The following is a 27668-nucleotide window of genomic DNA, read 5'->3' on the forward strand; positions in this document are numbered from 1 at the left end:
TCCATTAAAAAGAAAAATATTCGTACTGTAATGGTCTTGACTGCAAATATTCAGTTAGTTATCGGTGAATGCTAACAGATGTTCATTATATTTAATTTTTTAAAGAAATACATGGAACAGAAAAGCCTCTCTTTTTCCCAAGCTATTTCTTGGAGGGAGAGAGAGAGAGAGGAAAATTTTATTGCCAGAGATTCGTTCTATTAATAACATGCCTGGTGAGATACAGACCCAGATGAAAAAAACTTCTCCACATCTTCCTTCATTTGCTCTGTCAAAAATTGGCTCATGGCTGCAAAGAAATGATGCATTCTCCAATACGTGCAAATGGGTGCCTTTATTCTTGTTGTAAAGAGTAGTTCTTCGCATGGACTGAAACACAGCTGAAAACAAAACCTCGTATTTATTTAAAACAAGTTAAAATACCATTAACCGCATGATCGATTGATTGATTAATAAATAATGCGGAGCGTAAAGTAAATGAAGACTACATTGCTAACCATACGTACTAAGAAGAAGCCGAACTGAAATAAACTGGCTCATTTGACACATGGTTACACTAAGCTACGACTCGCTTAACAACAGTTTACTAAATAGATGACAACAGTCTGAGATCACTGAGCAGGCGCGCGAGAAGGGTGGTGACGTCATACCGCCGAGCGTTTTTGGGTTTTTTTTATTCGCACGCGGAAGGCGTGGCCTAGATCGAAAGAGGCCGCCGCCGTCGCCACCTCCGCTGAATGGTCCAAGAAAAAGGTGGGCGGGGGGAAAGGCGAACACGATGGGGGCGTGGCTACGTCCCTCTCACGCTTCGGAGGGAGGCGCGGCGTCCGGTCGACACGCCTCTTAATCGTTTGCTCCGCCCCTTCCTTCTCCTTTCAGGCCCAGGCCACGTGAGAATCAAAGCTGCCGCGGGCGGAATTGGGGAAGCCGAGCGGCTTTTGTTCCCGTTCATGTTGGCTCTCTCTTCGGGTAAGGCGGCTGCTTTTCTCCCTCGTCTCCCTTTTCCTTTTTGCCTTCTCCCAGCGAGCTGCGAGACCCTGGTGAGAGGCGAACCCAGATCTAGAGTGGGGAGAACAGACGTGCCGGGGGGGGGAATCAGGGGAAAAAATGATTGATGGGCGCACAAGGATGGTCTGCGACGCCCCCTTTAATACTGTAATAATATTGCCAATAGAGGTAGTCCTCGACTTGCGACCACAATGGAGCCCCAGATTTCTGTTGCTAAGTGAGACATGGGTTAAGTGAGCTTTGCCCCGTTTTACGTCCTTCCTTGCCCCGGTTGTTAAGTGAGTCGCTGCAGTTGGATAAGTTAGTAACCCGGTTGTTAAGTGAATCTGGCTTCCCCGTTGACTTCGTTTGTCAGAAGGTCGCAAGATGTGACCCCAGGATGCTGCAACCGTCGTAAATATGCAACCGGTTGCTAGGAGTCTGAATTTTGATCGCGGGGATACGGCAAAGGTCATAATCGTGAAAAGCAGTCATAAGCCACGTTTTTCAGCGCTGTTGTAACAGTAACAGAGTTGGAAGGGACCTTGGAGGTCATCTAGTCCAACCCCCTGCTCATGCAGGAGACCTGTACTAGGGATTCGAACTTCCGACCTTTTTGATCGATAAGCTCAGTGTCTTAGCCACTGAGCCACCTAGTCAGGTGAACAGTCACTAAACAAATTGTTGTAAGTCGCAGGTGACCTATTCCTAGGGGCAGCTCCTGGCTCTCCTCCTCTAAGATGGATGGTTACCCTCCAAGGACTTTAATCCCCTAATGTTTAAGGGGGTGTCTATTTGGGTTATTTACCTGTCCCCTCTCCTTGAACACATGGTCTTAGGGGTTGGGGGCCCTTTAGTCCTCTTGCAACTGACCAGTGCAGCTCTTCTCTCTCTGGTTGAGTTGCAGTAACCATTGTCTCCCCCTAATAATAATTCAAACAACACCTCGCTATCCCGGGTTCTTGAGAAGGAATTGATAAATGGATAAAATGCCAAATACAGTCTAAACATTTGGCTGACTTTGCGGCCAAAGCATAATAATAATAATAATTTCTTTTTCACAGCATCAGATTCAACAAAGGGAATTACATGCTTCTTTCTCTCAGAGCTTTTCTGAAAGCAGCCAGGAGCCATAGCAGAAGTGAAAAATTGGCCTGGCTGCCGAAGAAGACACCTCACCATCAGACCGGTGTTCTCAGCTTCCTGAATAAGGGCGCCTTGCCTTCGACTGGCCTCCGGTACCACCAATCTGGCATCTCCAGCTTTCCCCTTCCAGCAGCTTTGCATGTTTGCCGTCTGACATCCTTCTGCGCTGCCTCTGAGATGGCAGAACAGCGGTACTGTGTGGACTACGCCAAGCGAGGCACTGCTGGCTGCAAAAAGTGCAAAGAGAAGATTCTCAAAGGGATGGTGCGCATTGGGAAAGTGGTGCCCAATCCCTTCACTGAATCCGGTGGGGACATGAAGGAGTGGTATCATGTCAAGTGCATATTTGAGAAACTGGAAAGAGCTCGGGCCACGACGAAGAAGATCGAAGATATCACAGACCTGGAAGGCTGGGAGGAACTGCAGGAGGCTGAAAAGGAAATGATTAATCAGCACATCTCAGGTGAGATGGGTATCACGGAAATTGTAGCGGTAGTTGCAATTATAAAAAAATCTCTTTGAGTTGACCTCCCTTCCTGGTGATTGAATGAAATCCATATTGCTTTTTATTTATTGTAGTAATAATATGGAAGTGATTTTTCTTTGCTTTCATGCGTGATTTTTATTTTATTTTTTTTACTTTCCAGTCTAGGAAAAGTCTGGAATTTTCTATTGATTTCCCAAGCAAATACTAATTTGATCTGGCCTCTTTATTATGCATTTATTTTTGAGATCAAAGACTGACAAGGTACTGTCAGGAGTGTTGGTGACATTTGTGAAAATTACTAGATAACCTATTGGATCATCGTTTCAAAAATATTTCATTATCAGATTCTTCAATGTGTTCAATAGTGGCAGATCTTCTAATGGAAGGGTCTCCAACCTTGACAACTTTACGATTTGTGGTAAACTCCCAGAATTCCACAAGTCGTAAAGTTGCCAAGGTTGGAGACCCCTGTTAATGTGCTAGAAAAGTTCTTTAAAATTCAGGGATATTCAGAGATGTATTTGCCTTGAAAGTAGCCCATGTTGAACTGTATACCACAGTCAAACATCAGCAGTTCACCACAGAAAATGCTTTATGACATTTTATATTATAAAATGTTTTATAGTAAATTGTGTGTCATTATTTTATAAAATTTGCCAAATTTCAATTCCCCAGGACTCACAGGTCCCAGATTTTGGATGTATTTTGTAAATTAACCCATTTGAAGTACCTTGGCTGAAAAAGTTTTGCTCTAAGATGCACTGTTTTGCCCAGTTAAAGGTTACAGACACGAGAGTAGTATAAGTAGTATATGGAAGATGGATAGTATTTCAAACATTGTATTGCTCTCACAACATTTCTACCTGGTAGGACATTGTTTATACCAAGTTTAATTGTCTCTGTCAAAGCAAGATTATAAAACGAGATAGTTAAATGATAACTAGGGTTAGGATAAATTACTGAAAAGTTATTGAGAGGGAAATATGCATTTGGAGTTTTTTTAAAAATAAATACACGCTATCCTAAAACAGTTTTGCCAAAGGATAGCATATAAATATTTCACCGGATTAAATTAGGAAGGGGGTGCAATTGTGATCACCATTCTTAGTAAATGTTTTGTTAAATTGGGTGTATATTTACATTCAATCAATATAACAGTATCCCAAAGTTTGATTCCAAAAATATGAACTGATCTTCTATTACTTTTGCCAATAGACACTTGCTGCTAAGTAACAAATTTGTCTCAAATTTATCTTGTAGTACTGTAGACCAGGGGTGTCAAACTCGTGGCGTCACATCATCACGTGACATATTGTGACTTTTTCTCCCCATTAAATTGGGGGTGGGGGTGGCCAGTGTGTGACGCATCCGGCCCGTTGGCCACGAGTTTGACACCCCTGCTGTAAACTTTTATTAATGTCCTAAGACTAAACATATTGAAGGTCGGATAGTTCCAAATAAAGTGAAGTTTCCTGAGTATCTACTTGCATGATCTCAGTGGAGATATAGAATAAATTCTGGACATTTTGAGTCAAATTGTATGACTAATTCTGTTAAACTACACAATAGGACAGTTTTGGAAAAGGGCAATGTGAATTATCAGAAGTTTGAAAACTGCCTGATAAAAGAGCATCTTTAGCCTTGAAAAAAGAAGTGGGTAACTGGTAGAACTTTTCAAACATCTATATCAGTGATGGCTAACCTTTTTCTCATCGTGTGCTGAAAGCACGCGCATGCGAGACAGCACGTGAGTGTGCCAACACCCATAATGCAATGTGCCCCCCCATGTATGTGCAGTGACCCGCACACACACTCCCCCGTGCACCCCCCCATGCATGCACGCGTGACACCACCAGCAGACCCCCCATTTTGGGCCTAGTAAGCCTCCCTGCAGCCTCCTGTGCCCAAAAACGGGCCGGGGGGAGCCACACCACCACCCCGCACGCTCCCCCCTGGCCCCCATGCATGTGCGCACACCTCCCACATGCGCCCCCCACGCATGCATCCCAAAAATCAGGTGGCCAGCAGGAGGCGCATGCCTGGTGGAGCTGAGCTGGGCAACAGCTCGTGTGCCCGCAGAGAGGGCTCTGCGTTCCAGCTGTGGCACATGTGCCATAGGTTCGCCATCACGGATCTGTATTGTTCAGGACACAGAATAACGAATAATCCCCTCTCTGTTCACAGACCTTTCTTCCAAACCTGCAAACACTCCAAAGAAAAAAGCTGTTGTCCAGGCAAAGATTTCTCCTAGTGGACAAATAACATCACCCAAGAAAATGCCTCCGGTTTCTTCAAATCCTTCACCAAGGAAATTTTCAGGTTTTACAGGTTGGTGAGAACTTTTACTTTCTTGCAGCATATTGCTGACGTTTCATTTTGACTTAAGGTAACAGTGCAAGCAAAAATAATAATAATAAGCTATGTCCCTGCTAGGTTCAGCAACCTATTACCAGTTTTTAATTTCTGAAGAAGGAAGTAGATGAAGCACAACTGTTTCAAATTTCAATTAATGCTAACTAGAAATGATATCTAATTGAAATTCAGAGGCATGTTTGGTATTAAGAAAGCCACTGGCTCTGGTTGAAAAACTACTGGGCAAGATAAAACAAATGGTACCTGCTCATGATAACTAGGCACAGTGTGTCCTGCAAACATACAAACTTTATGAAGTTGGGGAAAGTAAAGGCCGTTCTTGTCCCAAAGTTCAGGATGAGATTGGAGAGTGAAAATTAAGGTGTTACAATTCTGTGTTTAGAATTGTAATCAAAAGGCAAAATGTATCTCTGCTCTCAGAAGTTTTTTTTAAAAAAACTACACGACCACAATTGAGCCCAGAATTTATGTTGCTAAGTGAGGAATTTATTAAGTGAGTTTTGCCCTCTTTTTATGGCTTTTCTTGCCATTTTTGTTCAATGAATCACTGCAGTTGTTAAATGAGTAACACGGTTGTTAAGTCAATGTGGCTTCCCCATTCACTCTGCTTGACAGAAGGTCGCAAAAGGGGACCGCATGACCATGGGACACTGCAATTGTCATAAATAGGAGCCAATTGTTAAGCATCTGAATGTAAATCACTTGACCATGGGGATGCTGCAATGGTCATAAGTGTGAAAAATGGTCATAAGTCACTTTTTTCAGTGCCGTTGTAACTTTGAACGGTCACTAAATGAACTGTTGTAAGTCAAGGACCACCTGTGTTATGCTCTCATGAAATGCTCAACCATGCTTGCACTAACCACAGATCCTTGCTTCCCTAGCGATCTAGTGACTGTTTGGTCTGCAGACTGAGGGCTATTTCAGTTTGCTAAAGAGTGGCCATCCTTGACAGCATCCCAGCCAATTTTATTGTGGCCAGCTAGCTGCTCCCTCTTGACTTCTGTTTAAAAAAAGTGGGAGCCTCCATTAGCATACGCACAATTTGACTTTGCTTGAATGCAGCAGGAGGGCAAAGAGCCAGAGTCAGATTCTCGGAAGCTGCCTCAAACTGAAAATAAATCCTTTTTCCAGCACCAGAGGATGTGTTTTTTTTAGCAACATCTATTGAACTGGATAGATTTACCAGAATTTCAGCAACTGAACTGTTACCGCTGAAAATGCATTCATCTCTTTAAAGATTAGGGTGGAGCCTTTTGTAATTTCTAATGGGTCTTTGAACTGGTAAGAATGTGGGTCTTCATTGTCAACAAATATGTTTGCAGATATGTATAAAATTAGAATCAGCCCTTTGAGATGAAAGCAACAGCCTCTTCTCTTTTTCCTCCAAAAAGTTTAGCTTCCTATTCTATGCTCTCTGCCAAAGAGAAAGTTAAAATCAAATGAATTTTCTCTTCTGGATGAAATGCAACAGTCAATCTCTGCCGTTCCATCTTTCCTTCTAGCACATAGTTTTGATAAACCTTACTTCTATTCTTGTTCATCTAATTATTTTATCAGATGTGTGGCATATAGGAGTGTCATCCTACAAGCATTAAGAGAGCCAATTGGGTGCAGCAGTTAAGATGTTGGCCTAGAAATCAGGAGATTGTGAATTCTAGGCCTCCGTTAAATATGAAACCCAACAGAGTCATTTGAAGTGAGTCGATTTCTGTCAGCCTAACTCACCTGATGTGCTTTCGAACTGCTAGGTTGGCAGAAGCTGGGACAAGTAACGGGAGCTCACTCCATTACATGGCACTAGGGCTTCAAACCACTGAACTGCCGACCTTCTGCCAACCTAGCAGTTCGAAAGCATGTAAAAAATGCAAGTAGAAAAATAGGGACCATTTTGGTGGGAAGGTAACAGCGCTCCGTACACCTTTGGCATTTAGTCATGCTGGCCACATGACCACAGAAACGTCTTTGGACAGCTCTAGCTCTTCAGTTTAGAAACAGAGATGAGCACTGGCCCCTAGAGCCAGACATGACTAGCATGCACGTGTGGGGGAACCTTTAGCTTTACCTTTAACTCACCTGACAGGTTGTTGTTATTGTGGGAAAAATAAGAGGAAGAAAATTAGGTATGTTTTGCTGCCTTGAGTTAAGCAGCAAGTATAAAATAAACATATGGAAATAGTAGATGAATAAAATTAGGACATTTCTGTTTGCCCTCAAACTCTTTGTCTGTTCAGCAAAGTCGGGCACTTCTGAAGAAACAGCCAGCTCTGGCTCTTCTCACAAGCCCAGTCTGTCCACCGAGAAGAGTGATCCAAAACACAAAGACTGTTTGCTGCGGGAATTCAGAAAGCTGTGCGCAATGGTGGCTGACGAATCCAGTTATAATGTAAAAACTCAGATAATTCAGAACTTCTTACAGAAGGGAACCAGTGGAGGTACAATTTCTTTCTCTTTGTTTTCACTGGTGGGTCTGGGTAGGAACAAATCTGGGATAAACATAATATTTATTATAATTTAATGCCAATTTATTGTGTGTACGTATAATTATAATTAGGACAAGAGTGGCAGCATCTCATTGATAAAAGCACTGAAATAGCACAATGCTAAAAAAGGCACAAGAGCACCTAAGCAGACGGTGACTTGGGGAGGGAGGTGTCCATTATCCCTAATGGTTAGCGTTATTCTTCTCATCTAATGCAACCTAGAGCAGAGGTGGTGGAGGCTAAGTCAGCTGCCGGTCTGAAAAACAGTAACCCTGTTTTTGCTGATCTATTGCAAACATCTGTACCTCTTCCAGATGGCTTTCGAGGTGATCTCTACCTAACCATTAAGCTACTCTTGCCTGGAGTCATTAAAAGTGTTTACAACTTGAATGACAAGCAGATCGTGAAGCTCTTCAGTAGGATATTCAGCTGCAGCCAGGAAGACATGGTCCGAGACCTTGAAAAGGTGAGCAAAAAGGAGTCAGATTTTTGGTGGACAGTATCCCTCTACACAGCATACCTCTTTCCCTAAGAGGTTGAGCACCACATGTTCATAAATCTTTTTAAAAAAAAAAATTTTAAGGCGAACAAACATTTAACACATCATTCCTTCCATGTGACATTTTGGTGTTATCTCCAAAAAACCTCTTTTCTACTCTTATCTCCTCTATCTTTGTACTCACCTAATCCATTACAGAAATTTTAGCTAATATAATATTCTAGTTACAACATTTTTTTTCAAACTCTTTTAAAACTTATTTATATCTTTTTTCTAACCAGTAATAAAATTGATTCCATTTCTTAAAATATTCTGAGTTTTCTCTTTCTTTTATAATCATAGTTAATCTATTCATTTCTGCACAATCTAATTTTATTTTAATTACTTCTCCCTCCGATGGTATATTCTCTGCTTTCCAGTTTTGTGCATAAACAATCCTTGCCGCTGTTATTACATATACAATCAGGTATATATTTTCTTTACTGATTTTCTTTGGTAAGATACCAAATCGGAACAGTTCTGGTTTAAAATCCATATGTTGTTGTATCATTTCCTCCAACCATAGCTTAATTTTATTCCAATAGTTCTTTGCTTTAGGGCATGTCCACCACATATGGTAATATGAGCCTGGTAACTGGTGACATTTCCAACATTTGGCTGATTTATCTTTAAACATAAGTTCATAAGTCTTGACGGTCAAGAAGTGAGTCACCTGACCAGATCCAAGTTTACCACCTTTTTTTGCAATAATCGTTAGGGAAATGCTGTAGTTGTTACGCAAACCCAATATTTCCTATGGGACAGTTTTTGCCAGAAACCAGAAGAAAACATGGTTTTCGGCAAAATAGTAAGTCAAGAACTACCTATAAGTACAATTTACTGGCAATTTATGTAGATCACTGGTTGCAGATCACAGGTTGAACTTCCCTATTAGTTTGCACTTTGATGGGCTGATGTCAAAAGATTTCTAAGGCTTTCCTGATTGCAGTTAACTTAGTATTGTCATTTATAATTGCAATTGATTACAGGTACAAGCCAAACACTCCTCTGCCCTTAGTAGCTGTTTCCTTTTGTATCTTAAATCAGGGTGACGTTTCGGAAACGGTGCGGATCTTCTTTGAGCCAAGCAGGTCTTGCCCTCCGGCTGCCAAGAGCCTTTTGACAATCCAGGAAGTAGATGAGTTCCTGACGCAGCTATCCAAACTTTCCAAAGAAGAGGAGCAGCAGAATCTACTGCAAGAAGTTGCATCGAGGTAGAAAAAAGAAATGTTTATGAATTTTGAAGTGGGGTTGGGGGCCAGATTGCTTAATGCTTCCAAAGCCTAGCAGGTTCTGCTCCTATTCCCTGCAGGGAAGTCCTATTTGGGGTGGTAGCATAAAGATACACAAAAGATACAGAAAACTAGAGGCCCAGCTTCTTAGCTGTGTGTTCACTTAGGTGTTTTCACTCATTTTTGCATTTGTATCCCTCTTTATTTTCAGGTGCACCGCTAATGACCTGAAGTGCATCATTCGACTGATTAAACACGACTTGAAAATGAATGCTGGCGCAAAGCACGTGTAAGCTGAGATCATGTTGAGGAGAATGTCAGAAATCTAAAAGCAGAACACGTTAGCGGTATTAGTAAGGAGATGAGATAATTAGATCTACTAATTAGTTCCAAGACCCCTTGAACTCCAATTGTCAGTCACTATGGAAGAAAAGTTCCTTTCAGGTATGGTCCAGCGACTTCCCAGACTCCATGGTGACCATGCAAAGCTTTTGTTATTAAAAGAGTGATTATTACTTTTCCTTAAAGGGCAAAGGTACTAAAACGGGGTGACTTGAAGGTGCCTTGAGGGGATGGCTCTCACTCAAGTAGTCCCTCTCATAAAGATTCCGTTGCTCTACCATAAACTGTCACTCCAACTAAACATTCACCTTAATAACATTTCCAGAGGCTGTTCAACTAAACTCCCCATCAGCCCTTGTCAACATCGCTAATAACTGGAAAGTAAATTCAATATATTTAGAGAGATGCAACTTGGAGAAATTTGTCTTCACCAAACTGATTGAAACTAGAAGCAGTCATTGTCTTTTAAGTTTGTTGGTATAGCTGTTCTTTAGATTCAGATCCTGCCCTTCCTCCTAAGCCCATACAGCAAGTCCTCCTATTTTTTCTCCCCACAATAGCATCCCTTTGGGATAGGAAGAAAATTACTGGCCCAAAGTCACCTTATGAGTTTCCATGGGCGGGGATGGACTTGACCTTGAGGTTCCCCAATCCTTTTCCAGCTATACCAGTGGTGAACTCCTCCGCCTGTCGCCACCGGTTTGTTGCCCGCGCATGCGCAGTGCGTGCCAGACGTGTGGTGTGTGCCAGATGCATTCTGCGTGCATATGCAGTGCTCATCAAACGCGCGCTTTGCACGGAAAAAGCTGTTTGAAGGTAAATAGAACAGCAAGGGGGGGAACAGCTGTGCCGCGTTATTTATTTATTTATTTATTCATTTATTGGTTCGATTTATATGCCGCCCTTCTCCGGAGACTCAGGGCGGCTTGCAATGCGTTAAGCAGTAGCCTTCATACTTTTGTATATACCTGCTTAGTAGGGCTTTTGGCCCCCCCAAGCGGTGTTCTTTTTATACAAAGTCAGCTTATTGCCCCCACAATCCGGGTCCTCATTTTACCTACCTCAAAAGGATGGAAGGCTGAGTCAACCTTGAGCCTGGTGAGATTTAAACTTGCAGTAATTGCAGGCTGATGGCAGCTAAGTGCTATTTAACAGCGCTTTAGTCCGCTGCGCCACCAAGGCTTTCCTGCTTTCTAACAAATATAAATTGCGCAGTACAGCTGGTTGTCGGAAATACCGGTAGCTTTTTTTACTATCAGTTCACCCAAACCAGTGCGAACCGGTAGAATTTCACCACTGAGCTATACCCACACTCACCCCTTTCTAAAAATAATCATCATCCTGCTCTTTTCCTACCCAGACTTGATGCATTGGACCCCAATGCTTATGATGCTTTCAAAGCATCCCGTAACCTCCATGATGTGGTGGAGCGAGTGCTGAAGAACCAGCAAGAATCTCAGCCAGGCATGAAGAAAATTCTTAGTGTCCAGGCAGCCCTGATGACCCCAGTTCAGCCCATGCTGGTAAGGAACAGCTGCGGTCTGCAGAGATGTGGTTTTTCTCAGTTGCAGCCGCAGGCTCTGGAACAACCTCTTTTTTTTTTAATTAAAAGTTTTTTATTTTTTAAACAAACATTCCTTCCATGTGACATCTTGGTGTTGTCTCCAGTCGTTCTTCTTTTTGTTATTTCTTCTGTCTTCATTCTCATCCAATCAATTACAACAATTCTGATTATAGCATTTTTATACATAACTATTAATTTACTTATTTGTATCTCTTTTCTAACCAATAGTTGGTTAGAGTTGATTCCATATCTTAAAGTATTCTGAATCTTCTCTTTCTTTAATCATCATAGTCAATCTATTCATTTCTGCACAATCTAATTTTTTTTTAATTATTTCTCCTTCCAAAGGTATTTTCTCTGCTTTCCAATGGAACAACCTCTTTGTCTGTCTGTGTCATCCTGTTACGTTCAGTCTTTATTGTTAGAAAAATATACATTTAATTTAAGCATTTGTTTATTTATTTATAGTCTTCCTTTTTTTCCTGAGAGCAGAATGGGGGGCACAGGGGAGCTATAAGAGGTCCTCTGATTTTATCCCAACATCCGCCTTGTAAATTAAGTTGGGCTGAGAGAGAGGGATAGGTCAAATTTGCCAGTATGCAATGTAGTTTTTGATTACTTAACCTAAGTCTCAATTGTCCAAGCTGAATATCTTAATGTTTGTGTTATTCTTTTATTTACTTGAATTGTATCCATCACTCAGCACTTATGAAGCAGCTATGGAATGCAATGAAATCTGCAGTATGAAAAAAACAAAACAAGGAAAAAATCAAGAGTTCCAATGGGTTTTTTTGTCAGCTTGTCTGCCCTATTGAAGTATAGTCCTTTAACTATATATGTTCAAGAGTTTGTCGTTGTTGATAATACAGCTCTAGGCCATGGTCAAACCAAAGCTAATTTTCTTGCTGTTCTAAAAATAGGAAAGTGTGGATGCTCCTCAGAATGTGTTTCCTAGAAAGCAAAAGTCTTGTTGAACATTTGTATTGCTTTGTCATTCAGTCTACCTAGCACTGCTTACTCTTAAGTTATCTGTAGTCTTAGCCTGGCATTCTCCAAAAGACCTTGTTTGCATATGTGAACTGTTTTGTCCTTTTTGGCATCTGATTCTCCTCTCAGACATCAATTCAAAGTTCTCTAGAGGGACTTTCATGCATGCAATGGTATAAAGATTGAAAGGATTAGCCAGTGACATCACCATTGCTCTGGGGACATCCAGTTTGGGGTGCCTTTCATGTCCCCGAGAGGAGCTAAAGTGAAGAATGAGAGCTTAACCTCACCACATGACAGCTCTCTGGTCTCAAACACGGGCTTGCTAACCTCCTGCCTAGCATTCCAACCACTCGAGCCATGGTTATCCTCCAAGCTTGGAAAGTTTAAGACATGTAGACTTCAACTAAGTAGTAGTTAGAACTAAGAGCCTGTAGTACAGTGGACTAAAGCACTATTATTAACATCTGCTGCTTGCAATTACTGCAAGTTCAAATCTCACCAGGCTCAAGGTTGACTCAGCCTTCCATCCTTTCAAAGGTAGGTAAAATGAGGACCCAGATTGTGGGGGCAATAAGCTGACTTTGTATAAATATACAAAAGTATGAAGGCTATTGCTTAGCGCCTTGTAGGCCGCCCTGAGTCTCCGGAGAAGGGCGGCATATAAATTAAAGCACCAAAAAAAAAACCTCCCAGAATTCCCCAGCCAGCATGCTAGGGGTTGAAGGACACATGTCTTAAAAGTTGCCAAGGCTATGAAACATTAGTATATGCCTGGTTTCCATGCAAGCAAGAACCTGTTTATGCACCAGTCCATGACCATGCTGGTCAGGGAATTCTAGTCCAGGACATCTGAGAGATGTTTACTTTGAAATGTTGTTGTGAATGGAATCATGTCTAATTTGCCAGAAGGCAGCTCGTTGTTAATAAGCTAACTGGATTTTTTTTTCCTTTCTCTTTCCTATTCTGTAAGGCTGAAGCTTGTAAATCGATTGAGTATGCCATGAAAAAGTGTCCCAATGGCATGTATGCAGAAATTAAGTATGATGGAGAACGTGTCCAAGTGCACAAAAAGGGAGATCATTTCTGCTATTTCAGCCGCAGTCTGAAGCCTGTTCTCCCTCACAAGGTTAGTGGAGTGGATGGGCTGCCTCTGGGGGAAAGTGTGGGTTCCTAGCTCTTGTGTGGACATCAAGGCTAATCCATGTGTTTGGTTTAATCTTAATCTCAGCCACAGTGAAATCCGGTAGTACCGGAACTGTAGTTTGAGGCGGCGTGCTTTGTAGTTTGGTCAGGGAAAACAAGGAGTTCTAATAGTTCTAAGTGTATATTTGATTGTATTGCCAATGAAATGTTGACTTCACAGTTTCCTTGGCACTTTTGTGTTTAATTGTGGGCAGTAATGTTTTTCCCCTTAACATAAATGTGCATAACCTTTTTTTTTTTTTAACCATTGGTTTCACCTTGCTTTTTAGACTACAGTCGTCTCCCATATGGCCTTTTTATTTTTGCAACAAAAATAAAAACCGTCTCCACGAGCAAGATGGGCAGTATCAAAATCTGACGAATAAAATATAATAAAATAAAAACAAGGATTGCAAAAGAAAGAAAAAAAGAGTGTGGGGATAAAAGGAAGGAAAGCTGCATTTTTATAGCAATAGCATGAAGATCTATATACCAGCCCCCTGGCGCTTTACAGCACACTCTGGGCACAATGAAAGCATTATTTGCATCTTGCCTGCAATAATCTGGGTCCTCATTTTACTGACCTCAGAAGGATAGAAGCTGAGCTTTGTCAGGATTGAACTCCAGGCTGTGGGCAGAAGCTGCCTACAATACTGCATTTAACCACTGCTCGACCAACGGGTTTGTCCTGTTTGATCTAGTCCTTCTGGGAGTTGAAGTCCACACATTTTAAGCTCTGAGGTTGAGAAGCACTGGGCAAGCTAAATCTTTCTGTCTGCTTTTAATGCCAGTTGATAGTTCTTGGGCCAGCAGATGGGCTGAAAAGTTCACAGAACGTATTTGCTTGCTTGCATTTCATCAGGTGGCTCATTTCAAGGACTTTATCCCCAAGGCCTTTCCAGGAGGACACAGTATGATCTTGGACGCTGAGGTTCTTCTGATTGACACCAAGATAGGGAAGCCTCTGCCTTTTGGGACGCTGGGAGTGCATAAGGTACTTCAGAAGAAGGTCTCTTCCATTGCCAAAGAGATGGTGTAATTCAGTGGTTCTTAACCTTTTCTTCACCATGGACCCCCTTTAAATACCTTTTGTGGCCACGGACCATGGCCACGGGTCACCAGGACTTAACCCAAAATTTAAATCATAATATTCCTTCCACCTTTGCAGACCCCATGTGACCGCATTGCGGCCTCCCTAGGGGTCCACGGGCCACAGGTTGAGAACCATTGGTACAATTTATAGCAGACTTCTTTTATAGAGCAGGGAGTGAACAGCCTGTATTTAACAGAAATAATGCAATAATGAAAAGGTAACAGCCCTTTTTAGCTGATGGGGAGGGAATGGAGCCCAGATTTCTCCAACATATTTCTTCAGAGAAAATTCCTTATCCCAAATTAGCAAAGACTATAGATTTATTTTAGAAAATATTGTATAGAGTAAGTAGACAGAGAGGGGTTTTTTTCCCCTTGTAATACTAGAACTGGAGTTATTTGGTTAAAAGTTAGGGATTTCTAACTGGTAAAAAGGCCAGATTTCAGCATCATAGTTTCAAAGCACAGGGAGTAGGGGTGCGGTATATTTTAAAGGGAGAAAATCGTTTTTCTCTCTTCCCAATTCAGTGACTGTTTTTATAAAAATGCAAACAAAAATGACCTGCAAAGGGGTGCACAGGAGGGCTACAAGTTATCTATCCCTAGTTTAGACTTAGCGAAGTATCCTTGGTTGTTGCTGCTCACAAAATGATATCATGCAGTCAATTCCAGCTTTTTTTTTCTTTTCTTTTTTTTTTCTTTTCTTTTTTTGCTATCCCTTTTGCAGAAAGCTGCTTTCCAGGATGCCAATGTTTGCCTTTTTGTCTTTGACTGCATCTACTTCAATGACGTCAGTTTGATGGACAGGTGGGTCAGGGGTGAAATCCAGCAGGTTCTGACAGGTTCTGGAGAACCGGTAGCGGAAATTTTGAGTAGTTCGGAGAACTAGCACATATCACCTCTGGCTGGCCCCAGAGTGGGGTGGGAATGGAGATTTTGCAACATCCTTCCCCCTGGAATGGGGTGAAAATGGAGATTTTGCAGTATCCTTCCCCTGCCATGCCCACCAAGCTACGCCCACCAAGGCACACCCACAGAACCGGTAGTAAAAAAAATTGGATTTCACCACTGAGGTGGGTGCATAATGAGTGCTAATCCTCCTCTCCAGTAAAATGGGCCCAGAAGGGCCCTCTGTAGCTAGCATTGTTTCTTGTATCGGCCTGGATCTGAGCAAAGAAGTGGTCTACACTTTTTGGTTGCCGAAAGTGGGTCTCTGCTCTGTGAAAATCTATGCTGGATTACGCGCACCCTCTTATGTTTAAACTGATTCTCCACAAAGTAGAACAGTGCTCAACAAAATATGTGCAGGATCTGTTTGACATTAGAATCATTAAAGGAACTTTGTCTCAGCCACATTTTTCTTCTGGTGATTTGCCCATTTTCTGTTTCCTTTAGGCCTCTGCGCGAGCGTCGCAAATTTCTCCATGATAACATGGTGGAAATTCCCAATCGAATTCTCTTTTCAGAGATGAAGCATGTCACGGTAGGTACCATTTTGGATGGCAAGAATGAGACTTGGAGAAGCTTAAAAATGTTCAGCGGGAAGTTCTTGAATCTTCCATACATGGGTGAGCCATTGGGTACTTAACTTTCTGTGTCTCAAAAAAAAAGTTTGTGTCCTCTTCCCTATCCTGATGCCAGCCATCCATCCATCCATCCATCCATTCATTCATTCATAAAAGTTACATATACATGTAGGCGCAGTGGTTAGAGTGCAGTACTGGATCTATCAAGGATTTATTTATTTATTTATTTATTTACTTATTGGTTCAATTTATATGCTGCCCTTCTCCGGAGACTCAGGACGGCTTACAATGCGTTAAGCAATAGCCTTCATACTTTTGTATATACCTGCTTAGTAGGGCTTTTGGCCCCTCCTAAGCGGTGTTCTTTTTTATACAAAGTCAGTTTATTGCCCCCATAATCTGGGTCCTCATTTTACCTACCTCGGAAGGATGGAAGGCTGAGTCAACCTTGAGCCTGGTGAGATTTGAACTTGTAGTAATTGCAGGCAGCTGGCAGCTAAGTGCTATTTAACAGTGGTTTAGTCCACTGCTCCACCAAAGCTCCTTTATAGTCTTTAATACTTTTTTTTATATCATTTTTTGGGGGAGGGATTATTTCTGAAGTCAAAACTGCTTTCCAGTTATGGCTTTTGAGCCGTGGTGGCGCAGTGGTTAGAGTGCAGCACTGCAGGCTACTTCTGCTGACTGCCGGCTGCCTGCAATTTGGCAGATCGAATCTCACCAGGCTCAAGGTTGACTCAGCCTTCCATCCTTCTGAGGTGGGTAAAATGAGGACCCAGATTGTTGGGGGCAATATGCTGACTCTGTAAACCGCTTAGAGAGGGCTGTAAAAGCACTATGATGTGGTATATAAGTCTAAGTGCTATTGCTATGTATATGGCTGCCCATCTCATACAATGATTCTAGATCATGTATGGCATCCATGGCATCGGACCGGGGTATTTACGAGACCGCCTTCTGCTACCAATAGCCTCTCACCGACCAGTACGCTCCCATAGAGAGGGGCTCCTCAGGGTGCCATCGGCCAAACAGTGTCGACTGGCGGCCCCCAGGGGGAGAGCCTTCTCTGTGGGGGCACCTACCATCTGGAACGAGCTCCCCCCAGAGATACGGAGGATCCCGGACCTGCACACGTTTCGCCGTGCTCTCAAAACTTTTCTATTTCAGCAGGCTGGCCTGGCCTAACTCTCCTCTTTTAAATTTTTTAATTCGTGATTTTATAAATTGGGTGTTTTAATCTGTGTTTCGGCCAAAATATTTAATAATTTTAAGGGATTTTTAATATTTGTATTATCTGTATTTTATCTTGGCTGTTCACCGCCCTGAGTCCTTCGGGAGTAGGGCGGTATAGAAATTTGATTAATAAATAAATAAATAAATAATAAATAGATCACACACACAAAAGCAATAAAAACAGCAACCATTCCCCCACCCCCCCCCACCCCCAGGGCTAGTCCAGCTATGAAGTGTTCTTTCTAGATTCCCCATCCTGGGACCCTATGTTACATATAACTGCTTTCATCTTCCAATCCATCTGGATTAATAGATAATAGTGTCAAATGTAAGAAAGCAAACTTGACAAACATTCAAGAACCATCCCCTAAGCAAAGAGATGAAACAATTTTGCAGTCCCAAGAAGCAAAATCATATTCAGAAGTGACTTAAACAGGCAATCTTCCCTGATTCACTGGGGTCTGAGAAGGAGGAGAAGTACAGAACAATCAAGGTTGCAAGATTCTGTTACAGCCAATTTCAATCAGGTATAGTTCTAATGTTTCTATTGAATTGATTTTCTGATCTGGCCTGAAAAAATGGAGCAGAATTAAGATAAATAGGCTTTAATGAGATGCTAACCCTTCTAACTTTACAATTTATGAAAGGTATGTGTGCCAAACATAGGTCATAAGAGGTGAAATGCCTTAGGAGGCCAGGAATTTTCAAGCAAAATGAAATAAGTGAGTTGGCTTATTATCTGAAATAAATGTGGACAACAGGCCAATTAAATCATCTGGATAAGACCTTCGGAAATGTTTAAATATCCAGTGGGGTTGCTAATCTCAGTCCTGCCTTTGCAACTTTCTCTTTTCCTTCTTTTCCAGAAAGCTTCAGACCTCGCCGACATGATCAACCGAGTCATCCGGGAAGGGCTGGAGGGATTGGTGCTGAAAGATGTGAAGGTATACAAGATGCTGTTTTTGCCCACCCATTTATGCCAGCAGGCTACAAAGTCTATCAAACTGAAAATAGCACTAGCACTAGTACTTAGACTTGTATACAGCTTTACAGTGCTTTACAAGTCCTCTCTAAGCGGTTTACAGTGTCAACCCAACAATCAGCCCAACAATCTGGATCCTCATTTTACTGACCTCAGAAGAATGGAAGGCTGAGTCAACCTTGAGCCTGATGAGATTTGAACTGCCAAATTGCGGATAGCCAGCAGTCAGCAGAAGTAGCCTGCAGTACTGCACTCTAACCACTGCGCCACCCCAGCTCAAAAAACCGTAACTGGAAAGCAGTTTTGACTTCAGAAATATCCTCACACACCAAAAAAAAAGATATAAAAAAAAGTATTAAAGACTATAAAGCCTTGATAGATCCGTCTCCCGCAGCCCTCCCAAGCTCTGTTCTCGCTGGCAGATGGCTGCTGGAGACTGTCGCAGCCAAAAACGGAACTTACAAGGCCCACAGGCAGCCCTCCCGAGCTCTGTTTTCGCTGGCAGAGGGTTGCAGGAAGCCGTCACAGCTGAAAACAGAGCTTAAGAGCCCATTTTTGCTGGCAGAGCGCTTGGGCCACCACAGGTGCCCCCGACACAACATTGAGCTGGCTACACTCACCCTGGCCATGCCCACCCCTGAGATCAAACAGAACCCTGATGCAGCCCTCAATAAAATCGAGTTTGACACTCCTAATCTTGACTGGTCCTCTTCAGCATTCCTTCCAAATCTCCAAATATAAAAAGCATTTAATCCCAGAATGATTAAAAGAATCGATTCTGGAGATGGAACTTTCATTCTTTACCTTGACTCTATGAAGGCTGTTTCTATGGAACTCGGAGCCAGAAAAGGTTGTAAAATGAATGGTGTTATGTCACCAATTCCTTATTGCAGATAAGCAGACCTCTAGAATTGAGTAGGAAAGATGTTGAAGTCATGGTATTATGATTTTAAAGCTATCTTTGGGGGAAAAAAATACATTGACAAAAATTTTCTTTTTAAAAAAAATGAATTACCGTATTTTTCGGAGTATAAGACACTCCAGACTATAAGACGCACCTACCTTTTTTGGTGAGGAAAACAAGAAAAAGAAATCTGCCTCTGCCTCCCAGCAATTTTGCCTCGTTGCAGCAAACAGCCTGCTTTACTTTCATTTTCATTTTCAGCCTAGCTTGATTAGCACAAGAAAAAAAAAACTGCTCCCAGCAATTTACCTCCTTGCAGCAAGCAGCAGAGGCCAGTGCTAAACAGCTAAGAGCAAAACAGCTGAGAGTCAGGAGGCCGATCCAATCGACTTGTGCTAATTAGGCTGCGCTGAAGCTGAAATGAGCTGTTTCTGCTTTCTGCAAAGAGGTAAACTGCTGGGAGGCAGAGGCCAAAGGGTGGAGGCCAGTGGGTGGGCGGGGCTACCTTTGGTGTATAAGACGCACCTAAATTTTCACCCCCTTTTTAGTTGGGAAAAAGGTGCATCTTATACTCCGAAAAATACGGTAGCTGCTTATGCATATCTCTCAATATATTAACCATAAGAATTATTAGATTAGGAAGAATATAAAATGGGTGGGAACTTATATTGTCATGAGAATTAGAGAAGAATTGTGCAGTTTGAGACGCCGGGATTGCAGGAACGCTCTCAAAAACCCTCCCAGAGTTCCTGTAAAAGTTGCTGCTGAATTGTAAATTTTTGTTGTGGCGGATGAGGGAATCAGTCTAATTGTAATTATGAGGTCCGTGTTGAGTGTAATTTAGTGGAAATCAAGAGTTGCCCTCTGATCTGCCCTCCCCTTTACCTTTTGGAGTGAAGTCCATACCAATTAAAGGCCACTTGCGGCCCTTTATCTCCAAAGGTGGGATCTGCACTTAAAGAGAGTGAGACTGGTTTCACTCTCCCTGGAATCGGTATCATTCCCATTCTGCCTTTGTCTTGGATAGAGTATTTATGAACCAGGAAAACGCCATTGGCTCAAAGTGAAGAAGGACTATCTGAATGAGGGAGCAATGGCAGACACAGCAGACCTGGTGGTTTTGGGTGCCTTCTATGGCCAGGGGAGCAAAGGTGGGTATTTCTTAAAAAATCCAAACTCTTATTCTTTCTAGTTCGCACGGACCTGCTGTAGTTCTCCGAGGTGTTAGATGGGAGCTTTGAGATGCTTCCCAAGATGTTTGAACTTGGAAAGTTCTGCATCCAGATCAATAAAGAGCAGAACTACCCGTATTTATACTGAGGCGGTGTAGTAATTGAGTCACTAACTATAGTGCTCCAGAATTTCAGATTGGAATCTCTATCCCAGTGTTTCTCAACCCTGGCAAACTTTAAGATGTGAGGACTTTAATTCCCAGAATTTTCCAGCCATCCAAGTGAGGAATTAAAGTCCCCACATCTTAAAGTTGCCAAAGTTGAAAAACACTGCTGTAGCCTATTGAAGTTGATTGGGAGTGGAACATGGGAAGTTTTACACGCAGAGCACATGATTATTAAACTATGGGATGTTTCATAACAAATAGTAAGAGTCTGGTCCTCACTACATAAAGAACTGATTTGATTAGGAATCTGTGTTATTATAAGCCTACTTCTAACTTACTGTATTTTTCGGAGTATAAGACGCACCTTAGTTTCTGGGGAGGAAAATAAGAAAAAAACTGATTGGCAGGTGGATCGGCCTTCCAGAATATCCCCAATCAGCTGTTCCCAGAGATGAATTTTAGCAGCAGGTTCCTTGATTGTGAGCTCTGTGTCTTGCTTTTTTTTCTGCCTCTGAAACTTCTGAAACTCTGTTTCAGAAAAAAGTTGTTTTCCTGCCTCTGAAAGCCTCCAAAACAGAGCTTCAGAAAAAAAAGCCTCTGAAGCTCTGTTTGGGGGCTTCTTTTCTGAAGCTTCTTTTCTGATGCTTTTTTCAGCCTCTGAAACCTCCGTTTGAGAAGCTGGGTGGGGCTACATTCTGAGTATAAGATGCACCCAGATTTTCACCCTCTTTTTGAGGGGGGAAAGGTGCATCTTATACTCTGAAAAATAAGGTAATCCTGTGTGTGTTGCTCTGCTGTGGCTTTTCAGCGGCTCAGGCAGCCTTTCTCAACATTTTAACCAAGGCTCAAGAAATACCCGCAACAAAATTGTGTTAGTTTCAGTCTCTGACTGTTGTCATGAGAAGAGATTCTAGAAGATAAAATTAGATTTATTCCCCTTCTCCACCAGATTGCCATTTTTGTCTCTTCTCACTGCTTTAGGTGGGATGATGTCCATCTTTCTCATGGGTTGCTATGATCCCGACAGCCAGAAGTGGTGCACGGTGACCAAATGTGCTGGTGGACATGATGATGCCACACTTGCCCGGCTGCAGAAGGAATTGGACATGGTGAAAATCAGCAAGGTTTGTGTGTAAAAGGCCTTGTGGCTCACCAGATGAAAAAGCCCCCTGTGATTCTTGCCTTGCAAGGAAACAACGTTTTTGCTGCAACTTGAAACACTGAAGCTAAAACTAACTTTTTTAGCATTAAATTTCTCTCCGATTGAGTTTAATGCTAAAGATCGAGATCCAGTTTCTTTTCCTTATTTGCCCATGTACACAGATAGTACATTCAGATGATCATCCAGATCTGGGTTTTTAAAGTTCACAGAGGGACCATGCTGTTTTTCTCTATATCGCTGCATTTAAAGGAATATTAAATGCCGTTTTACTATAACCTGGTCCTAATTGATAACTCAGGTTTGTGCAAAGCGGAAAGAATAAGGAAGAGGTGCAGAAGACTGAGGGTTGCTCCTTCTCATTCCTATTTGTTGTTATATTGAAATTGAATTATTCTTCCAATCATTTCATCTCTTTCTCTAGTATCTCAGAATAACGCTGGGTTAAGATAGGGCCTGGCCTATGATAATGTACTTACCTATACTAAGTTAAAACCTACTTGCAATGTTTGTATATTGTCCCTATTATAGAACTCCATGCACCATAAAGCAATTGAAATTATGAAATAATTGTCTCCCACAATCACAACTACCACCAAAGTCCTGTTGAAATAATCTTCTATTATTTGTTTTTTGTTTAGTATGTTGTCCAGGTATAGCAATTTGTAAATCATGGTCTCTGACAATCATTTTCATTGGCATCCTTCAGTCTCAAGAGACTATGGTATCGTGCTCTGGAAAGAGGTCCTAAAACAGCATCTAGTGTGACTAAAAAGGCCAATTCGAGAGTGGCAATCCCTTCCACACTGAGGGCAGATACATTCTGTCCCCTACCCAGCCCCCAGATTTTGCTGGTTCCGGGACTGCCTCTTTGCCTCAACCTGCCGAACAAGTGTCTCTTCGAATTGGAGAAGGCCATGCTGCGTCTTTAGCCTCCAAGCTGAACGATCGGAGGTTTCCCAGTTGTTAATGTCCATTCCCAGGGCCTTTAGGTCCCTCTTGCAGATATCCTTATATTCTCCATACAGGCGATCTTTCGGAATCCGACCATCAGTCATTCTCACGACATGCCCCAGCCAGCGTAGACAATAAAAAGTTCTATTATTGTGACACTAGCAAACCATGATTATTAGACCATTATCAGTGGGCCCAGTTCCAGCACAGTGTGTGAACCCAGTTAATCAAAATCTTGATTGTGTTAGAAAGCTTGAAACTATTATTTTATTGGTCCTACCTTCTAGACTACTGAACATCCCAAAATATCTCAGTCTCAAATTTTACTGCTTCATTGTTACTGCCTCATGAAAGCCAGATATTAGTAGCTAATTTGGAAGAAAGCTAGAATAATCTTTTTTACAGACTTAAAATCACAATTGGGACCAACTTTCTGTTACTAAGCAAGGCAGTTCTTAAATGTGCCACACCTGATTTTGCCACCACAAAATAAATCACTGCAGTTGTTAAAGTGAATCCGGCTTTTCCCATTGATGGTGCTTGTCAAAAGCTGGCTGGGAAGTTTGCAAATGGTGATCACATGACCCCGGGATGTTCAACCATTGTAAATATATGCTGGTTGCCAAGCACCTAAATTTTGATCACATGACTGAGGGGATGGTGCTACAGTTGTAAGTGTAAGAACTGGATGTAAGTTGCTTTTTTTTAATTGCTGTTGTAACTTCAAACAGTCACTACATGAATGGCTGTAAATCGAGGACTACTTTATTCTAATCTGAAATAACTTCAGGAATTTGCTAATCAGCCAAGTTTCTGGGATGCTTGAATACAGACTCTTGGTTCAGTCTCTCTGGAGGATGGCAGCCGTATTCAGTCTACCTTGCTCTATACTAGGTTTTTAATCTCTTTGGAATTATTCAGGTATTAAATGTTCGCTTGTGGACAGCTTCTATGTCAAAGCTTTGAAAACTGCAGTGCAATGTAATTTTCTTAGATGTTGTGGAACCATTTATTCCTTTAATCATTATTAAAGTATTTCCCATCCCATAATAATGGGCTAAATTGATGGATGCCTCTTTTTCTTCCATTGTCTAGGATCCCAGTAAAATTCCAGACTGGTTAAAGATTAATAAGAACTATTATCCAGATTTCATTGTTCCAGACCCAAAGGTAAAATGTCTCATGGGAGTGGGTGTTTCCCATGCAAAAGTTGGTTCCCTGCCACAAATCCTTCCTGGGAGAGGCACTTTTAAGCATTTTGCAGGCATTTGATGCAGCTGAATTGCTGAAATGAAATCAGCATGGATGTTATCAATCCCATGGAAGGAAATCCACTAGAAATCCACTGCAGTCCAGGAAAGGACCTTTGTTCTTTCACATTTTTCCCATTATTTCATTTTATTTACAAAGTTCATCTTTTATCCAAATTATGGAGGACATTTAGAGAGCACTGTGTAACCAATACACTTCTCCAGATTTCTGAATGTGTAGGCAGAAAAATCATGGAAGAATGCTAGTAGCAGATACAAACCAATCCATTTATGAAAAGTCAGGAAAAGTGGGGATAGGAAACTGGACCTTGTAGAAGTTATTATACATTGATGTATTGTACATTCATATAGCTTATTCAGCCATAGGGATTAGAAATTAAAAACAAAATAGACTGAAATTGAGCAAGTCTCACACTGTGGTATTCTGAACCAGATTCACTCTAGGCAAAAATTGCACTAAAGTCTTGCTTTTATATACTAGATTGTTGCCTTGAGATAGTCAAGAAGAGACAGATAACCTTCTGTTAAGAGTATTTTACTTTGGACTTAATACCATAAATGTCCTTTTGGTACATTTAGGGTATTAGTCCAAAGGTGATTCAGTTGACTGTCCTAATGAAAAAACCTTTCTGAACTGATTAAAGCCAAATTGGATGTTTCCAAATTGATCCAATATTTTAATGGCATAAAAAGGTTTTTTTGCCAAACAAATCAATAACTTGTGTTAATTTGGTTATTAATTCGGGACTCTGCATGGATTCTTCTGATTGGCTAGATTATCTAACACAATAGCTCAAATTGATATCACACAATCCAAAACGCTCAATTTTGGGCCTGCCTCTTAAAATTAATGAAAAACATAGAAGCATGTATAGAATTGATGGTTTACTCATGGTTCTTGTAGAAGAAAATATATATGTAGATCATTGTTAAACTGTTGAGTCCTTGATGCTTTCTGAGCTTGGTTATTTGCTTGCAAACATCTCATTATCCAACTAGGTGATATCAGTGATGTTATCTAGGTGGGTAATGAAACATCTGCAAGTAAACAAGCTCAGAGAACACCAAGGACGCCACATCACTCATGGTGCTCCACACAGAACTCCATCTCTTGGTTCATTGGCGAGGAGGATTTTTTTCTCAGTCGTTACCATTTGTCTTAGGCAGCACCAGTGTGGGAGATCACAGGCGCTGAATTCTCTAAAGCAGAGGCCCACACAGCTGACGGGATCTCAATCCGCTTCCCCCGGTGTACTCGTATCCGGGATGACAAAGATTGGACTACCTCGACCACCCTCCCACAACTCAGGGTGAGTCACTTGTTTTACAGATATAGCCACCCTATATATTCTGAACATACTATACTGAGATCTGTATCTATGTGAATATCATTCTCAGCATTTCTGCATTTTGTGTGTGTGTGTGTGTGTGTGTGTATACATACATATATATCAGTGGTGAAATGTAAAATTTGTTACTACCAGTTCTGTGGGCGTGGCTTGGTGGTGGGAATGTGACTGGGTGGGCGTGGCCAACTTTTTTTTTTTTACCTTTTAAAAGCATTTTTTTTATAACCTATTTGGCCAAATAAGTTGTAAAAAAAAATGCTTTAAAAAGTAAAAAAAAAAAAAAGCTCTGACAATCCTAGCTGTGCCGCGCGATCGTCTACGTTTTATGTTTTAAAAGCAGGAAGTAATGACACCCGGGCAGGTGAGCGGAGCCTCATGCCGCCATCGCTACAGGTTCTCCAAACCACTTGCCACAGTCGCTATTGGATCACCCGATCTGGTCTGAACCGGGAACATTTCACCCGATACATATATATACATATACATATATACACATACATACATACATACATACATACATACATACATACATACATATCGTGTTTCCCTGAAAATAAGACCCTGTCTTACATTTTTTGAACCCTGAAATAAGCGCTTGGCCTTATTTTCAGGGAGGTCTTATTATTTTGGGGCGCGTGGAGCTAGACAGGGCTCCTCTTGCTGTCTTACCTGATTTTCAGCACTGTCTCCCTAACCAGAGGAAATGGTGGGGACCGGCTGTGCATGCGTTTAAATATTTTCAGGGAGGGCTTATTATCCGGAGAGGTCTTATTTTTGGGGAAATACGGTACCCGCACACTTCATCTTTCCTCTGTCACTTACATCTTGTCATTGAGAACTTCTCCAATCCATTATCTCAGAGTCCCTTTTGAAAAAGAATCCCCATCTCCTGAATCGCTTACTTGGTCAAGATAACCATAAGATATCTTCATTTTTCAGTGGCCACGCTAAGAATAGCAATAGGTATAAGCAATAATATAGGAATGGGAAAGGAAGCATTGTTTAGTGTTCTTAGCCATGAAATGTAGGAATGGGTCTCTCGGTAGGTTTCTGGGTTCCTCATATTGGACAGACCTTTGCTCTCTACGTTGCACTGGTGAATTCTTTGAAAAGCATATGGGTGACATTGTGGGGTAATGGGATCCAGAGTTGGTGGATCAATCTGATTCACATCTGGCCTTGTAGATCAGTTTTTGTCCAACCTTCAGTCAGGAAAATTCAAACCCATCTATCTGGAAGAGGCTGGCTTGAGTGAAAGCATGTAAATTCTACTTCAAGAGAAAATAGTCAACAATAATTAAAAAGTTAGTATGTACACACTGAGAAAAAGACAATAAATTGAAGCTTTTGATAACCCCAGAATTCTCTCATCAACATGAAGCTGGAATCTGTGCCATTTGTTGCCCAGATGTTTCATTGGAAATCAGTTGCCTATTGTCCTGTTTGTTCCAAAAGAATCTGAATTGTATTTTGCAGGCAGAAGTGGGAAGTTATAGAAGGACTTGCTACAAAGTGTTTCCCCCCCTACCCTCTTCATGGAACTTTCTGGCTTTTGTGCAGGAGCTGTACCAATTATCTAAAGAAAAATCGGACTTCTTGGTAGTGGCAGCAGAAGAGGACAACTCCACAGCGGGCAGCAGTGGAGAAACTGAGGGCCAGCCCAAGTTGTCTTCTCCTCTGAAGGCTGCAAAACAGCATTCCAGGAAGTCCCCTGCGAAAGCCAAGAAGCCTGAAGGTGAGCAGTGAAGAAAAGGTATTAAAGAGTCTCCAGGGATCCATTTTTACTCTCCTCTCCCCCCCCCCAGTTAATTTCTTCTAGTAAGATTTTGTTCTGGAGAGTTTTCAGAGAGGATCATGGTTGTGAGGACCAGAATTTTTGGAATAATTGCTGTGTACCCCATGTGCACAGTGATTTCCTCCACTGTGATTTAAACACTGCAACACCTTCTTTCCAATTTAAACATGTTTTTAATGGATCCTATTTACATTGCCAGGTGCTTAGCTAATCTATTAAATCAGTTATATTTTATAACAATATAAAAGTATTGTTTTAGTACTTATTTGGTAGATATGTGGGGCTAATTACCGTTATATATTTTGGAAGCTTTAAAATGTTTTTGGGCCATTCCCTGTCTTCAGCAATGAAAATTCACTTCTCATGGGCAACTTTGATCCATTAGAAACTGAATCAAGTTCTGTTTTGATTTGTGCTACCAATGTTCAAAATGTTCTCGGGTATAATATAAAGATTAGGTTTTCCTCAGGTTGCTTTTGGTGGTCGGTGTGAGAAGGTACATACATCATTTTAGTCATTGCAGAAACAATTACCTATTACCAACTTTGAATCTTATGATGAAGCAAGCTATAAAATCAGGATGAAAAGCTTTGTTATTTTCAATTATCATATTTTTCGGAGTATAAGACGCACCAGAGTATAAGATGCAGCTTAGTTTTTGGGGAGGAAAGGAAAAAAAATCTGCCTACTAGGTATTCATCTGGCTAGTATTCTTAGTCTGGTCAGCTTCAGCACATTAG

The 27668-nt window shown here is 41.5% G+C and overlaps 1 protein-coding gene across 2 annotated transcripts in view; it reads left to right on the forward strand.

The window, feature by feature from the left end:
- Positions 1-654: 654 nt before the first annotated feature.
- Positions 655-27668, forward strand: part of LIG3 (DNA ligase 3) — a 31822-nt gene continuing 4808 nt past the window's right edge. For both annotated transcript variants that reach the window (XM_034420953.3, XM_034420954.3), the window contains exons 1-18: positions 655-969; positions 2052-2596; positions 4805-4948; positions 7228-7428; positions 7791-7942; positions 9062-9228; positions 9458-9535; positions 10949-11111; positions 13113-13268; positions 14187-14318; positions 15144-15223; positions 15812-15899; positions 18042-18119; positions 20089-20212; positions 21382-21524; positions 23609-23683; positions 24948-25094; positions 26694-26868. In XM_034420953.3, coding sequence (XP_034276844.1) covers positions 2077-2596; positions 4805-4948; positions 7228-7428; positions 7791-7942; positions 9062-9228; positions 9458-9535; positions 10949-11111; positions 13113-13268; positions 14187-14318; positions 15144-15223; positions 15812-15899; positions 18042-18119; positions 20089-20212; positions 21382-21524; positions 23609-23683; positions 24948-25094; positions 26694-26868 — 2623 coding nt within the window. In that variant the 5' untranslated portion in view covers positions 655-969; positions 2052-2076. The remainder of the gene's footprint in view (positions 970-2051; positions 2597-4804; positions 4949-7227; positions 7429-7790; positions 7943-9061; positions 9229-9457; positions 9536-10948; positions 11112-13112; positions 13269-14186; positions 14319-15143; positions 15224-15811; positions 15900-18041; positions 18120-20088; positions 20213-21381; positions 21525-23608; positions 23684-24947; positions 25095-26693; positions 26869-27668) is intronic.

The sequence above is a fragment of the Pantherophis guttatus genome, chromosome 1, assembly GCF_059756535.1.
Source record: "Pantherophis guttatus breed Tessera chromosome 1, ASM5975653v1, whole genome shotgun sequence".
NCBI classification, from domain to species: Eukaryota; Metazoa; Chordata; class Lepidosauria; order Squamata; family Colubridae; genus Pantherophis; species Pantherophis guttatus.